The 17,501-nt window shown below is 43.3% G+C and overlaps 1 protein-coding gene across 1 annotated transcript in view; it reads left to right on the top strand.

The window, feature by feature from the left end:
- Nucleotides 1-14,427, top strand: part of usp43b (ubiquitin specific peptidase 43b) — a gene marked incomplete at both ends in the record, with an annotated part of 93,845 nt that extends 79,418 nt beyond the window's left edge. The window contains 7 exons of the mRNA XM_083648656.1: nt 5,862-5,965; nt 8,170-8,247; nt 8,357-8,486; nt 9,572-9,929; nt 10,721-10,879; nt 11,836-12,009; nt 13,253-14,427. Coding sequence (XP_083504782.1) covers nt 5,862-5,965; nt 8,170-8,247; nt 8,357-8,486; nt 9,572-9,929; nt 10,721-10,879; nt 11,836-12,009; nt 13,253-14,427 — 2,178 coding nt within the window. The remainder of the gene's footprint in view (nt 1-5,861; nt 5,966-8,169; nt 8,248-8,356; nt 8,487-9,571; nt 9,930-10,720; nt 10,880-11,835; nt 12,010-13,252) is intronic.
- Between the last annotated feature and the right edge of the window lie 3,074 nt (nt 14,428-17,501).

The following is a 17,501-nucleotide window of genomic DNA, read 5'->3' as shown; positions in this document are numbered from 1 at the left end:
GGAATTTGGAAACAGACTTTTTCTCTTGTTTTATGAAAACACATTTTCAACACTGAAAATCGGATGCATGACTTGTTAAAATGGGCATTATTGACTCTGAAAATGGTTTAATTGACTAGATATTCCACCTCAGGAAGCTTCAAATTCAAGGTGTTCCAGCTATTTCTGCTTTTGAATGAGTGGGTGTGGAACAATACAATCTGGTATAACAAATGGCACTTGTTTAGCGTAACGTGAATGTAATAATAATGTAATAATTTAACATCATGAATGTACTGAACAGAAACTGTTACAGATTGACAAATAGATTGATGTACGTTTGAGCCTTGATGCTTAGTTGTGTATCTTGAAGCAGGAATGTAGAAGTATCGTGAGTGATACCCTCAAGGCTGATGCATTCCAGTGGATCCATGTGAGCAGCACATCAGTATTTTTCCAAGAGTGTGTAGCCTCCTGTGGGGGGCGCTCCTCCCTGCCATCAGGCCTATAGGAAGGCCTCTCCAGGCTTTCTTCACAGGAGTCGGTGCTGTTGTTGACACTGGAGCTCCGCCAGCAGCAACACACTAGATTTCATTTGACCGAGAGGAAATCAATTTCATTTTAGAAAAGCGCTCCCTCATTCCTAAAGCATCTCCAATCTAAGCAGATCTCCGCGTAATGTAAGCAAGTTTCAAAGGGATGAGCAGAAGATATTAGTCTGTTATTTGTTCTTTCTTTCTTCTCGTCTTCTCGGGCTTTCCACTCCAATTGAGAGTGATATGAGTTAGAGGCCTGATTATCTTCGTGGTTTATTGTGTTTCTGCGTAAAATGAAACTTTGAAGCCGAACACAACTTCTCATATTTCTTCCCGAGGTAGCGGGGCGCCTCCACGGCGAGGCGCTGCATGCTGCTTCCAGTTGAGCTGCATGCTGGGAGCACAGACTGTTGGCAGGTCTTGCCCTCTGCTCCACTTCTCTCTCTCCTCTGCCCTTCTGTTGCGCTCTACTCTACAGAACTCTGTCAAAATTAGCACTATGGCCATCAGAGTTTATTCAACGCTTGATAGTTTTGAACACCTCTGGCCAGAGCCATCTCAGCTCAACAGTCCAATCAATATTTGTTTGTTTGTTTGTTTGTTTATTTATTTGCACACAGTAAAACAATAACGGAACAAAATATACAAGTATGTGCAAATATTGTGCAGGTAAGAGACAAGAAAGCCTAGAGGGCTTATGCGAGATCTCTTACCTCAGAGATTAAATCAAAGTTATCAAGAGTTACAGCAAAAACATACAATATCAACAGGAACAAGGGAGAAGAACAAACAACAAAAAAGAAGTAAAATAAAATACAATACAATTAAACATGGCAAGGTGTTTAAAAGGCAATGTGAGGTGTAGTGTGTAATGTACAAAGACTATATGAGTGACTCAATAGAGAGGTTCTGATATTGGATTTATAAGAGATGATGGATGATGCGTGTTTGGCTATGTGGATATATTTATTCCATAGTATGGTTCCTCTGTAGCGTATTGAAAATTGGTTATTTGTAGTGTGATAGTATGGGGGGTGAAGGGGATCTGAAGGTCTTGTGTTATGTGTATGGATGTTAGAATTCTGCTGGAAGTATGACTTACACACGGTGCAGGGAGAGAGACCGGTGAGTATAAACATTTATAGACAAAGGTGAAAGGCTGTCCTGGTCATTGCTCCACCCCCTCTGCCGATCTGGGGAGAGTTGTAGACTAGCACGTGCTTCCTCCGATACATGTCCAGTCACCAGCTGCTTCTTATTCTTGTCCCCTGAGAGCGAGGAGTTTCACCGGCAGGACATAGCACATAGGAGGACCATGCTATTCCCCCCAGTTCCCCTCATCTCCGAACAGGTGTCACGACTGACCAGAGGAGGCACTAGTGCAGCGACCAGGACACGTACCCTTAATCCGGCTTCCCACCCGCAGACACGGCCAATTGTGCCTGTATGGACGCACGACCAAGCAGGAGGTAACACGGGGGCTCGAACCGGCAACCCTCGTGTTGGTAGGCAGAGAATCTACCACTGCACCAGAGTGATTGAATAGAGCAGTGGTTCTCAACCTTTTTGAGCCGTGACCCCCAAAAAACTTTAGGCTGGGGTTCGCGACCCCCTCCCGCCACTACCCAACCCAACGACAGTGTGCACGCATTCACACACTGATTTCACTAACTCACTGAAATCCTTTTTATAGTTTATATAGCTTTATAATACATTAAACCATTGGTATGGGAGATTTAATCATCATGGGAGAAAAATCATTTCTTATTTTTTTCACTTTTGACAATCATCCAGCGACCCCCCAAAATAATCTCGCAACCCCCTGGGGGGTCCCGACCCCCAGGTTGAGAACCACTGGAATAGAGAGTGGTGCCAAAATGCTTGATCGTCATGTGACTCACGCAGCTATAGTGTGTGCCAGGAAATAGTTCCAGGAAACACGTTTGAATGCATAAAATAATGCTGATAATATACAATTTGATTCTTTAAACGTCTTGCCCTTTCAAAGTACATCACAAACGGTCCATTCTGCTGCAATATATATATATATATTTATCCATTTGAGTGAATGGAGATGATGCAACTCTTATATCTCTATGGCTCTGCGCTGCACCACCCGGGCGCCCTGACGCGGTTGTTAGTTGGAGCTGTCTTGGTGGATGCAGTCTGGTGGACGGGTGGAGGATGCAGGTGATGGTGGCAGAGGGAGATGATGTAGCTTCACTCACACTCAAGCATCATAGTCTGTTATCAGTCTTTTGAGCCTGTGCTGTGTAATCCTTCACATGCACTGAAAACCTGTGTGATGCAAGCCAGGATATATACGGTACCTAAATCCTGCTGGAGTCTTTCATTATTAAAGCATTACTAAAGCATCACATCACAGATTAAAGTTTAATATGTGATGCATTGCTGCATGCATCTCAGTCTGAAGAGAATGTTAAAATGTGACCTCTAGGACTCTAAACTCATGACTTGAGACAGATTGTGAGCGTGCGTTGGGCTAAATGTCTTCTAATGCATGGCAGGCACAAGAGGCTAAACTGGCTGGTGTGATCTGGTTGTTTTGCAGCAGACAGAAGCGTGGAGTCAGCATTCTGGATAACCTGCGGGTGTGAGTAGAGAGGCAGGAGCAAAGGGAGTTGCAAAAGTCTAAATGAGAGGAACGACCTTCTCCGAGTGAGCCGGGGATAGTGGCAGTTTCATTTTCCAAATAATTCTCTGCAGAAAACACGACTGCACAGCCATGTTCTAGATTCAAAGAGCCTGCCTAGGTTCTTAGCTACAGCTTTCACATTCAAAGCTACGTTTTCCAGGGAAACCCAAATAACAACTTTGAATTTGTTACATTGAGATTAAGGAAGTCTTGGACATCCAAAAGTGTCATCTAAGGCAGTGTTTCTCAACCTTTTTCATATCAAGGACCCCCAAAAAATGGGTTACATGTTATGCAGGACATGTGACATGTTATACTTCATCACATACATAATTTATCTTCATACATTATACTTGAACATGATGTCAAAAATCAAGCCTCAAGAGTCAGTGCTGTGTGTTCTGTAAGAGTCAGTGCTGTGTGTTCTGTAAGAGTCAGTGCTGTGTGTTCTGTAAGAGTCAGTGCTGTGTGTTCTGTAAGAGTCAGTGCTGTGTGTTCTGTAAGAGTCAGTGCTGTGTGTTCTGTAAGAGTCAGTGCTATGTGTTCTGTAAGTGTTCTGTAAGAGTCAGTGCTGTGTGTTCTGTAAGTGTTCTGTAAGAGTCAGTGCTGTGTGTTCTGTAAGAGTCAGTGCTGTGTGTTCTGTAAGAGTCAGTGCTATGTGTTCTGTAAGAGTCAGTGCTGTGTGTTCTGTAAGAGTCAGTGCTGTGTGTTCTGTAAGAGTCAGTGCTATGTGTTCTGTAAGAGTCAGTGCTATGTGTTCTGTAAGAGTCAGTGCTGTGTGTTCTGTAAGAGTCAGTGCTATGTGTTCTGTAAGAGTCAGTGCTGTGTGTTCTGTAAGAGTCAGTGCTATGTGTTCTGTAAGAGTCAGTGCTATGTGTTCTGTAAGAGTCAGTGCTGTGTGTTCTGTAAGAGTCAGTGCTGTGTGTTCTGTAAGAGTCAGTGCTGTGTGTTCTGTAAGAGTCAGTGCTGTGTGTTCTGTAAGAGTCAGTGCTATGTGTTCTGTAAGAGTCAGTGCTATGTGTTCTGTAAGAGTCAGTGCTGTGTGTTCTGTAAGAGTCAGTGCTGTGTGTTCTGTAAGAGTCAGTGCTGTGTGTTCTGTAAGAGTCAGTGCTGTGTGTTCTGTAAGAGTCAGTGCTGTGTGTTCTGTAAGAGTCAGTGCTGTGTGTTCTGTAAGAGTCAGTGCTGTGTGTTCTGTAAGAGTCAGTGCTGTGTGTTCTGTAAGAGTCAGTGCTGTGTGTTCTGTAAGAGTCAGTGCTGTGTGTTCTGTAAGAGTCAGTGCTATGTGTTCTGTAAGAGTCAGTGCTGTGTGTTCTGTAAGAGTCAGTGCTGTGTGTTCTGTAAGAGTCAGTGCTATGTGTTCTGTAAGAGTCAGTGCTGTGTGTTCTGTAAGAGTCAGTGCTGTGTGTTCTGTAAGAGTCAGTGCTATGTGTTCTGTAAGAGTCAGTGCTGTGTGTTCTGTAAGAGTCAGTGCTGTGTGTTCTGTAAGAGTCAGTGCTGTGTGTTCTGTAAGAGTCAGTGCTATGTGTCTGACATGTCAGGCCAGCGTTTAAACAGTAAAACAACACTAAATCACACAGAGCCAGACATTGCTGCTGTGCAGCAGCTTTCTGTTCTGTGATTTGTTGATTTATCTTTTAAAGTAGAACTGCGTGATCGACTGCATCAAATGCTGCACTGAGATGTAAAAAGCCTCAGAAAACAAGTTGAGAATACCGGAGCGAGCTGTGATATGGTCTCAGAAATATCAAGGTTCAGCATTGTACAGGGCAAACGCATGACAACGCACCAAACCAAGAGTCTGCCCTTTTATATGAACGGCCTCCAGAAGAGACTGATTAAATCGGGGATTTTCAAAGTGGGAGGCGGGCCTCACCAGAGGGGCTCCAGGCAGTTTCAGGGGAGGCTCAGTGAATGGAAGCGTTATCAAAAGGAGATCACATTAGAACGGCCTAAATGTGTGTGATTTCGTTAAAGCGATAGTTCCGAGTTTTGAGGAATTTCACTGTTTCTCCCACTTTCCCAGTGTCAGAAACTAATAAATGTTTTCAGACAGACCCTTTTTTCCTATGTATTTGGTGTAGTCTGAAGTATGTCAAACAGCAAACTCAGGCTATATTTGCTCAATTGTTGAGCGTCTGGGATCAAATAACACGATCATGATCCCTATATAGGCATCCAGGAATTGAGCGAGGGGGGCGCCTTTCTCCAAGCTTTGTCTGGAGGGAGGCCCACGGTCTCAGACTTTGAAAACCCCTGGATTAAATGGCTCTGTTGAACACTCGGAGGCGAGAGCATTTGAGGTGCATTATGCATCTCTGTTCTCCAACAGAGAGCTGGGGGAGGTACAAACGAGAAGTCAGGAGGTATTGCCTCAATCAAGGGTGCAGAGTCCCCGTTCCCCAGCCAAGTTTCTGTAGCCATAAAGTCCATAATAAAATCAAGGCAGAGGGAAGACTTCTCAGACAGGGATCTGAGTTATGGAAGGCAGTGTTTATGGGAACAGAGTCGGGGACAGAGCGAGGACTAGACTGTAGAAAGGAGGGAGGGGGGGGATCCTAATATTGGAAGCAAATAGCATTGTGGCAAAGTGATGAATGAGAAGCACAGGAATACTCAGATGTTTGGTTTTATTTAATATATTATGAGCTTGTCCTTGGCTTTACAGTGTTTTGGTTGTGGCCTCCTTTCAGAACACCAGAGTGCTGTTCAACATCCGTGTGGTGGGAGGATCAGCATCCTACAGCTACCTGTCGCCTCAGGACGGGCGGCCTCTCCACCACCCTGCTGTGGACAGGTGAGGCCGGTACAACACCGCTATTGGAAATAATGGTCATATTTTTCTATGCATACCGCTCCCATCTGTAAATATGATCTGATCATGAGAACACTTAAAGGCCGGGTTTACCGTGGGGAACATGAATATATATTAATTCTTAAAAAATCTTAAATTTCGAATCCGTTGAAATTTTTGAAATTGCTTGTTCACAGCCAGAGAAAAAAATAAATGAAAAAAAAAAAAAAAAAAAAAATGGGCCAGGTGACGCGTTTCGACGCGAAACGCGTCACCTGGCCCAATTTTTTTTTTTTTTTTTTTTTTTTTTTTTTTCATTTTTTTTTTCTCTGGCTGTGAACAAGCAATTTCAAAAATTTCAACGGATTCAAAATTTAAGATTTTTTAAGAATTAATATATATTCATGTTCCCCACGGTAAACCCGGCCTTTAACAATCCACGTTTGCACGTCTGGACACATCTTTCTACGTGTGTTTTTTTCCATCTGTATACATGTGAATAGCAAGCGATGCACACTTGAATTACCTTCTAAGATGTAGTTAATCTGTCCAGATAAGAGGAAACTTTAACGATTCCCATGAATGATTCCCTTGGGGAATATGGGTTGTTGCACCAACACTAGTAACAGGATACAGCAAAAAATAATAATAATGAAAATATGTGAGGAGAGACTAAAAATTATGCATTTTGAAAGAAAAAACAAGTAAAATTATCAATATAAATGAATGAAGGTTGTGAATTTACAGCTTAAATTGATTATGAGCAAAATGTGTCATACCGGTACTCGCATTAACAGTTCTGCAGAAGGCCATTCATATCTACAAAAAGTGCCTAGGTGTGCATTGTTAAATTATTCACCATATATTCAGTTTACCCATGTAGATAACAAACAGATTGCAACACATGCAGATTTTGGCACTAGGTATCCACCCTATCGATAACTCCACGTTATCATACAGTATAGCCTACAGATGTGACACCAATGCTTAATTTTATGTTTTTTAATCTATATCATACTAACTGTACAGGCTAGGCTCAATTTGCAGTTTGCACCTACGATGGAAATGTGCAGCTTTTTCTTTAATTCCTTTTCACATGTGGGTGTCTAATGGCTTGCTCTTGCAAAAGTGAATTGCCATTTCAAAGGGGCATTTTGGCAGGAACTTAAAAGGAACTTCCATTTGCGTAGTTGCTAAGAAAAGTTCATTTATTCGTTGAATGGTGCTGATGGGGGCAAATGCCTCTGAAATCTTTTGACATGCAAATGTGTAGCGCTAGCGCCGTATCCGAGAAGTTAATGTAACGATGTATGAAGTGTTTAAGCTCTAATGCTTCAGAAATAGGCTCGGTCCCCAAAGTCAACCGGCGTCCAACTGAACAAGAACTTTGCCGCACAAAAACTTGGTAGTGCCAGTGTTGTTTAGTCTACTTTTAATGGCCTTTCTACTGTGTATCTACAGTATGTCTATGATGTCCGGCAGCATCATTGTGCTTCTTATACTAGAGAACTTCCTGTGTCCAGATCATTTGGACTGACTTTTCACAGTTTGCTTATTTTTCACTGAACCGTGTCACATACATCACTGTTTGGTCCTTAGGGAGGCATCTCTCCTGTGGGGAGATTTGGCTCTCTCTCTCTGCGTCAACAGAGCTGAGATCAGGGAGGCATCTCTCCTGTGGGGAGATTTGGCTCTCTCTCTCTCTGCGTCAACAGAGCTGAGATCAGCAGCTATTTCCTCCGAGGCAGCTTGGAGCCGTACACAGCACAGCACCATGTAATGAAAGTGGGTTTGAAGTGCTCCCTGTAAGATTTAAGTTGAGCTTTCGCTCTAAGCTTAGAATACATTAGTTCACCTAAACTTTAGGATCCCCAATGCCAACGAGGCAAAACTGTAGCTACTGTATAGCATAAATAAAATGCTTTCATCTGTCTTTATTTATCTAGCTCTCTATCCAACTGTTCTCCATTGTCTTGCTTGCATTACCTTTTTTATTTGGTCATGCTGACACCTAGTGGTTGAAAACACTCAGTAAAAAAGTGCGCTCTGTACAGCCACAGTAAAAAGTCTCATAACATCTCTAGCACATGAGAGAATTAAGCCCTCTTGGAAATAACACTTTAAGCATAAACAGTCAGTATCACACTGAAAGGGTCTGATGTTAACCCCTCGCTGGCTGGATGACCTTTCACCTCCATGTGTTGCAGAGCTCTGAAGCTGTGCGGCTCGGGAGGCCCGCCGCACGTGAAACTCATCATCGAGTGGGAGCACCGAATCAAAGACTGGTCAGTCCAGACGGCCCTCTGATCGCTCTGTTGTGTTCACTTGAGAAAAACAAGCAAAATGAACTTTCCACACGCATTATGTAACAACTGTGTGTGTGCCGGGCTGCAGTCTGTTTGGTAATATTCAGGAGGAGGTGGTGAAGGATGCGGAGAGCGTGAGGAGCCAGCAGCAGCAGCACGTCCAGCAGTACAGCTGCACCTTGGACGAGTGCTTCCAGCTCTACACCAAAGAGGAGCAGGTACAGTAGGCAGTCTGTTGTCACCCAATGGGCCCGTTAACAGCCATGGATGTTGTCAAACTGTCCTTGACCAAGACACTGAGCCGAGCGAATCCAAGCTTAGAGAGTCATACTGGTGATGGTGACTGTATTACACATGATGACATAAACAAGAACACTAGCTCTCTTTCTCCTGCACCCTGTAACTTGTGGTAGTGACAGAACCGTCAGTAACTAGAGTTTTGTCATTCTCTAATAGACAGGAGTATTGGTAAGACATTGATCAGCCACCCACCTCCCAGGCTAATAGAAAGCCAGACAGGCTCGATCGATAAAGGGGATGAGTCGTGTCGTCCATAGTTTATGTTTCATCTCTCTTAATAGCTTTGAAAAAGTGTGCAGGGAGGACTTTCGTTTATTGTGCCTGTCATCCCTTTAAAAAATGCTAATGAGGAAATTAAATGAAAGTTAAGTTTGTGATTTTAAGCGAATTAATCTGTGGTGTTTTATCAAAGCTTGTAAGGTGTAAGTGCTTCTGAGTTCATGTTCAACAGTTTTTATGTAACAATGTAGCCATTTCTTGACTCTCCACTCACAATCCCAAGTCAGTTCTTTACAACTTATAGCATTAATAATAATGTTAATAATGACTGTGAGTATGGCTGCTGGTGTAGCCCTTTGTCACCACCCTGTGGCGTTGTAGGGGAGAGGCAGGCAATGCTGGAAGCTGGTGATTAGTTTGCTCATTTACAATGAACTTATAGAAGAGAAACAGGCATTTAAGTAGGTCATAAATAACCATTTCACAGTTTATCAGAATTGAGCGTTCGTGTGTGTGTGTGTGTGTGTGTGTGCATGCGTGCGTGTGTGTGAGTGCGTGCGTCCGCGCGCATGTGTGTGTACGTGGCTGCCGTATAGACGGGGTATGGGTTGTGGTGTGCATGTGACAAGAAAATACAAAAAGATGAGCATGTCCTTGTCCAGTTTAATCTTCAATAAACCATTGATTTTTTAAATCATCTTGAATTTAATTACAAGACACTTATATAAATGATGTCCCTCTCTCTCTCTCTCACTCTTGTCCTCCATCTCTCCCTCCCCACCAGCTGGCCCCGGACGACGCGTGGAAGTGCCCGCACTGCCAGCAGCTGCAGCAGGGCATGGTGAAGATGAGCCTGTGGACGCTGCCAGACATCCTCATCCTCCACCTGAAGCGCTTCCGGCAGGTGGGCGAGCGCAGGAACAAGCTGACCACGCTGGTGCACTTCCCCCTGGCCGGCCTGGACATGGCGCCCCACGTGGTGAAGCGGGGCCACTGCGGCCGGCAGCCCCCGCCCCCCCTCGCCCGCCCACAGCCTGGCTGGAAACAGTCCCGGCCGCCCGACGCGCCCCCGCCCGACTTCCTGTACGATCTGTATGCAGTGTGCAACCACCACGGGGGCATGCACGGCGGACACTACACAGGTCTGAGTTAGGACTGAAAAGAATATGTCGTTTTTCTTGTCATGCATTTTTTTTAAATTTAAAATGGTTTAAAGCAACATCCCACTTGGATTTAACATAGGGGTTATTTGGCACTTGTCCGCCATGAAGAACCAGAATATAAACTAATAGCCAATATGCGACAAGTTTGTACCATTAGGATTTTTACTTCCCAATTCCCATTGCCGACAAATAGCCTGAAACAGATTCAACAGCAGATCCTGCTGTGTGATTGTGGCGCCAACGTTTAAGAACCTAATTTCTCCGAATAGCATTTTTATTGCTAGAACATAGAGGGGGTGGGGCATACCATTTAGGAGAGAGAGTTCCTGTTTAGGAGACCGGATCTACTTTTATTTTGGTAAACCATAGAAATGCAGAGTGATGACAGACCCAGGACTGCTTCGTTGTCTTAAAAGAGGGAAATGTTGTTGAATATGTTCACAAACATGTTAGTTTTCAGGTTTGAGCATGATGAAACGACGGGGTCACTAATATGAATTATAAATTAAATTAAATTAAATTAAAATGTATAATTATAAATTAATTAATATTGGACTTGATTCATGACCACAGTTAGAAATCCATTTTGGATGGACTTTCAGCTCTATTCTGAATGAATGAACACACTTTGAGACAGTAGGCTCTTATCAGGAAATCAGGATCAAAATACAAACTTTTAATCCGTGAGACATTTTACATGATTTTTGCCTCATTAAATATTCCCTCTTACCCTGCTTACATCTCTTTTCATTGTTATCACGTGAACGCAGCCTTCTGCAGGAACTCTGTGGACGGCCAGTGGTACAGCTATGACGACAGCACTGCCGAGCCAGTGCCGGAGGGGGAGGTGTGCACGCGCGGCGCCTACATCCTCTTCTACCAGAGACGAAACGCCATCCCCCCCTGGTCTGCCAGTTCCTCAGTCACAGGTCAGCCTTCTTCAAACCTCCTTCCTTACACAGGTGCCTTCTGCTGTAAGTTTCTGTGAAGAAGTAAAGGAGGAAATGAGCCTTCTGAAATCTCGTATGGGAGTAGCATGACTTGACACCTGGCAAAAAAAAGCTATAATGGTCAGAAAAGTGATTTTTCGGTCTGTAATGAATTAATACTAATAATAATAATAATTGGTAGTGTGGTATGCTTTTCAGTTTCTTCACTGGGCATTTTTTGGAGGGGTCTCCATAAATGAAGGAATTGCATTTAGGTTGTGGGGGGAGGCAGAAATGGGGAACATACTGTATTTTAAGTAGAAGTACAGTTACTTGTGCAAAAACAAGACTGGTGAAAGTAGAAGTACCAATTCAACTTGTTTACTCAAGTAAAAAAAAGGTACAGGCTCTGAAATGTAATGAAGTAAAAAGTATTTCTACCGGCTGTTTCTGTACAAAGCTAACTGAAACTCACATCATATTAATAGCATTCAAAGACTTAAAATATCCCCTTCAATATCCCCTCTTTTAAGATGTATAAAGACTATACTTTGATTCATAATTTGTGTGATATGGGCTCTCCATAGAAAAGGTACACATAATGTGTGAAAGCTGGGAGATGAGAGACAGCTGGGAGACAGCTGGGAGATGAGAGAGACAAACAACGTTACAGCGTTTTTCTTTCTCATACATTAAAACTAAAGTAACTAGCCTGTTTTGAAAATGTAAGGAGTAGAAACTAGATATTTGTGTTAAAATGTGATATGAAAAAGGTTGAGAATCACAGCTATAGATGTTGCTGTGGACAGGCTTATATGGAGTTTCTGTACGTACGTGTGTGGGTGTGGGTGTGGGTGTGTGTCTATGTGTTCAACAAAGAAGTGATAAGCAAAAAGACAGATTATATCTCGTCCTCCATGTCCATAATAGGTTTGAATCCTTTTCTCTCTCTCCAGGCTCCACCAGCTCTTCCACCTCTGACCACTGGCTGGTCCGGCTGACAGGGGGCAGTGAGAGGGGCAGCCTGGGCTCCGGAGGATCCATCTCAGGACCCCCGGTTCCCACGCTGGCACCGGAGTCCCCTGAGCTGCCCGTGTTTGGGGAGGACCCCCCCAAACAAGTAGACACAAGTGAGTATCCCTGTTTAGCCATTCTTTCACTATACAGTACAGATAAAATACTTGCAATGTGCATGTTTTCTTTTTAGGGCAAATAGGACACTGAATCTCAGTATGTTGTGTTCAACAACTACAATACATCATCTTAATCTCTTTATTTTAGCATCAAAGTGAATTGTGAACCACATTCTTGTTTATGTTTTTACGTTTTGAAATGATTCTTCCTGGGAATTTAAAGGACCATACCGGTGTTTTAGCATCTTTTAGCTCATTTACATTGCACACATACAGTACCTTACATTACTACTGACCATTTTCCAATTTAAACCATAGGCCTACTATATTAGATTGTTAAATATTTACTCTATTTCCCTATATTTTAATTCAGGTGATACATTTAGTGTAAAATTCTCTGCTGCTCCAGCTAACATTCGTGTCCGAGTTTAGGAGTCATGGATGTTTGAATTTAGTTCGGAAAATAATCTTTTCTTCATAGACTATTTTCTGCTGGAGACACACATTCTGTTGCAAGGGTTTACGCGTGCGACAGAGAGGAATGGTGTGTGCGACAGAGGAATGGTGTGTGCGACGGAGAGGAATGGTGCATTCATGTGCTTTTGATCAATCAGATAAACAAAGTTCCTACTTGGTAGTTAGCCAGGCAAGGTTTTTAAAGCAAGAGGAAGCCAAATCCACCTCATCCTTGTCATGACATCCATGTTTGATTATGGTTTGACTTCTGGGTTAGATTTTTAGACCAAATAGCACATGAATACTGTACTGTACTGTACTGTACTGTACTGCTTGGCAAATGACTCCTGGAGTCCTGGATGTCAGAGCTTTCCACATAAGATGTGTCTACTTTCAATCAATGTGGGAATTAAACTAAATGACCACAATAAAGTAACTTTGGCAAAAAATAAACCTGGGCAGGATCTTCACTGTGAAGGGTTTTCACACCCTATTGACATGAATGGAATGAACGGCTTCCTGGAAGGTTGGAAAAGCACATTCAAACATCCAAACAAGTATGGTACACTTAGGAATGTCAAGTATATGTGAATTGTTGTAAATTGGCTAAAACATGAAAAAAACAACACCTGTATGGTCCGTTAACCTTCAAAACAATCTTTTCATGTCAATGTCTTTGTATTAGCATAGTACTGGACCAATATTGTACTATAATCACAGTTTTATTGTGTACCAGAAGTGCATCTTAGCAGGCATAGCTGATGCATGCTCTCTTTCGCTGTAGACGGGTTTGAAGCCAAGCCGTTTGTCCGGACCCAAGGCAGGAGTGTGAGCATGAGGTCGCCCACTAAGCCCAAGGAGAATCTGAGCAAAGTTCTGCCACTGCGCTGGTCTTTCGGCTCCAAGGACCGCACCAAACATTCAGCACAGACCCAACCCGGAGAGCTGGTGGAGTACCTGGAGTCGGGGCGTCGGCCGCGCTGTACCAAAGACCCTATTATCACACTGGTGGCCACCCCACCACAGAGAAGCACCCAGGGCAGGGCCTTCGACATGGGACAGAGGGACTTGGGCAGCTCCCCTAGTGGCAGTAGCCTCAGCTGCACGGACAGACTGAGCTCAGACACCTGTTACTCCCCCAAAATACCAGAGGGGCAGAGCAGACCAGGTGTGGAGAGAAGCATCAGCCAGGGAATCAGTAACAGTAGCAGTGTCAAGGCCAGGGATGACGGTTCACTGGGCCAGAGGTCATCCAAGAGGGCCAGGCAGGACCAGGGCAGGATCTTGGACCTCCAGCTCCAGAGAGGGGCCATTCTGGGGGGGCACATCAGCCACAGTGCGCCTCCGAGCAGGGACTCCACACTGAGAAGAACCAAGGTCCAAACGGGGACGACCTCCAGGGCACAAAGGGATTTGTTACAGATGATCATGCACCCCGAGGAGAGGAAGGGCCAAAAGGGAGAGGAGGGGAGGAGCCACGACAGCCTCTTGTCCTTTTTCAAACCTGGTTTCATGAAGAAAGACATTCAGAGGACACCGAGCAAAGTGCAAGACAGGCGTATGAACGGCCACGGGCAACTGGGAAAGCTGGCTAGCAGCAATTTGGCCAAATTGTCGCTCTCCAACGGAACCCTGACCACAGTAGCACAAGAAGACAAGAGGGTCAACGGCAGCCCGCGATGCGACACCCATAGTTGCAAAGCGCAGCTAGTCAATGGAAAGGCTGTGCATCACAACCTGGTAGACATCCAGCGTGCGCACAGCTCCAGCAACATCCAGACCAAGCTGGATCTCACGCTGCGCAGGTGTGCCTCCCTGCAGAGGAATGGTGAAATAGCGCCCCCTGCAGCCCACCGCAGCCTGCTCTCTGACAAGCCCAGCTACGCCACCCTGCAGCGGACACGATACAGTACCACCTCCCTGGGTAGGCAGAGACCGGTCCCCGAGTCTGTGTTTTGATCCTAAACTAGGCTGCTGTCACAGCTGTAGAGGGGTAAGAGCTGTTGAGGCTTTATATATTTTTGGTTGGTGTCACATTGGTTATAATATGAGTTATGAGCAAGCATGAATTGGAACCAATTATTAGAGCACATTTTAGAAAGTTGTGGTTGAGTTTTTGCCCCTTGTGTGTCACCAGTATAGCTCATCAGTATGGTGCAGGAATAGAAACCTCCCCCACTAAAGAGGGAGAATCCAGATTTAAACTGTCCAGATGTAACCGCTGTGATAAGTCAAGCAATGATTGACATGATACTGTGGGGTGAGATGACACTGTCAGAGATCCAAATCTCACAGTATGACTGGAAGGCGGGAGTTCTCATTCTCATAAAGTCTAACCCTAAGCCTGTTTTTTTTATTGTTTTATCATCAATATCATTACTGTTTATTTTCTACCCAGTAATCATAGTGATTTCCTTGGTGACTGGTAACCTTGTGGCTGATGGCTTTGTACTTTTTTGTTTTGTTATAAGTGCCTCTGTGACAGCCCAGAATGATTGTTGAACACTAGGACCTCTCTACTGATTTCTACGCATCGCACCCAGAGAACCACCAAGCAGATGTCTACCATCCATCCAGAGAGACCTGCACCAGGACTGCTTTTTAAACGATGTTGCTGGAAATCTTAGCAGAAAGCATATTCCCTGAGTCTCTCCCATTCATAGAAGTACTGTTATATTCTAAGTTCTTAGCTTTGTGTGTTCTACTACGCTACATCTATGCAGAGTTGAATTACTGAGGAGAGATACTGCTGTCATATTTTTTCTTCTCATTTTTGTTATATAAAGCAGTCTACTACTGTGTGATGGTTTTATTTTTGAGTTTCTAATTGATATTACAAAAGAGGAGGTTGATTTAACATTTCAAAATGTACGAACATCTACAAATCTGTATCTGCACTGTAAAATGGCTGCTATAACAGCATGCATTATTTGTCATTGACATGATCATTCTTTTCATGATGTATCATTAATGCACTTTCTTTTAAAGAAATTGGTTGTTTTGCTACAGCTCACAAATGTTTCGGATATTGCTAATTTAGAAACACTTAAATTGTATCTAAACCAAAATTGGCTGAGTTTTTTTTATATTCAGGTATCTGATTAATAAGACCCTTAATATACAAATTGTAACCGACCAAGTACAATATGTAGGAGAGGTTTTGGGATGTTGGTGGAATCTGTAAGGGGGGTCTCTTAATTGCAAACCCATGTGGGCAGTTTGCTTGGTTATGTGAGACATTATTCAAAACCCCAAAAAGTGGGACAAGAACAGATCGAATCTCAACCCCCCTCCCTCTTTTTTTTATTATCAATTTGACATGACGTATGGGCAGTGTACATCAACAGCACAGTGAGACTGTACTCACTCAATGAAAAACACTTACTGTAATAGAACCTGCTGTAGGTCACAGACCCATAGCATTTCCACTTATGTTGAGCTCCAAGCTGTTTGTGTGTGTGTGTGTGTGTGTGTGTGTGTGTGTGTGTGTGTGTGTGTGTGTGTGTGTGTGTGTGTGTGTGTGTGTGTGTGTGTGCGCACGTGTGTGCGCACGTGTGTGTGGAGTTGACGTGTCCCTAAAGCCAAGCTTCCATTCCCTTGCAAACATTCTTAGCAAGAAGACACCTAAATTGGCCGGACTAAACGTGGAAGAAAAGCCGAATTTGAAGCAGTTTTCTCTGATGTGCGAGTGAGCAGAACATTCACACAGTCTTATCCTGTCTCTCTCTGCAGCCACAGGGGTGTGACCAGATCTATTGGTAATGGCCTTGCTTGCATTAGAATAGCTCTTTATGTGGAAGTCCAAACACAAAGTCAGATATTGTACTCGCAACACAATGAACCTGCCACCTGCCACATCTAAATGGTAGTGAGTCATGTGACAATACTGTACAGTATGTATCTGCACCATATGTCAGCTCTTACAGCTAGAGGAGCAGGGGAAAACTACAAGGGACTGTTGTGAAGGAATATACTTTACTTCGCTTACACTTGGGTCGTTTGTTTGAATTTTCAATTGATAATAAACCATTTTGTGCTATTATGCTTTATTGTTACTTTATGCGTTGCACATTTGATCACTACTAGGGAATGCAAAAGAGACTTAGCCAACACTTTCTGTGAGTGCAAAATACAAATTGGTTGCCTACACTGTAAATGTGGTCAATTTCAATGTTGTCAAGTCATTATTTAACATTGTTTTAACATGTTTACTTCACCAAAATGAGCACTTGTAACAGAAATGACCATAAATGAAGGATATTTCTAAGACATTGGGGAGAATATGGCTTGATTATATTTTATAACTTTTTTTAAAGTCTACATTTTGTACCTGATATGTAATTATGTAATTTATGTATCAGATTATAACATCAGAAAGTGTTTCAGGTCACTGAGTAAGGTGTGGGTAATGCACAAGTGGGTTTGAACTGTGGACATAACACGTAGAGGTCCTTGTATTGGACTGTCTGTAATGTCTGCCTAATGTGCTGCAAGTTTTATCAATTGCTAATTAAACACAGCTTTTTCTCACATCCCTTTCATCTCAGTGGTATTATTTTATATAAGAGGAGCATCAGTGTGTCTTTCTTTTTTGTGCTTTGATCGCTCAGAGGTACGCTCTGAGCCATCTCAGTAGACAAAGAGCTTAGGATGGTATATCTACCATTTCCATTACAGGCATCCTATTGTGCATGCTACTTAACATCCACATTCACTCTATTTTACTGTAAACATTGTCAGCAAGTCTGTCCCAAATGGATGCAAGATTACAGGAAATCCTGTTCTCGTCCCCCCCCTATATATTTTATTGGCAGAAATGTGTGTGTGTGAGTGTATAATTAATAGAGTATTCTTTAGGTATTATCTGCCTCTCCTGCAGTATGACTTTTATGAGTATTCATAAAAGTGATTGACATTTGTGAAATTATCCTGCTGAACACAAATTACCACTCCCATAAACTTTTGTTAACCACAGATCTTATTTTATGCATTTAAGTGAAATCCCCATTCTAAAAAACCCCGTTCACTTTTCC

Source organism: Poromitra crassiceps, assembly GCF_964638095.1.
Source record: "Poromitra crassiceps genome assembly, chromosome: 13".
Classification (NCBI taxonomy): Eukaryota; Metazoa; Chordata; class Actinopteri; order Beryciformes; family Melamphaidae; genus Poromitra; species Poromitra crassiceps.
Note: the sequence above shows the minus strand (reverse complement) of the source record. Positions and strands in the feature narration are given on the sequence as shown.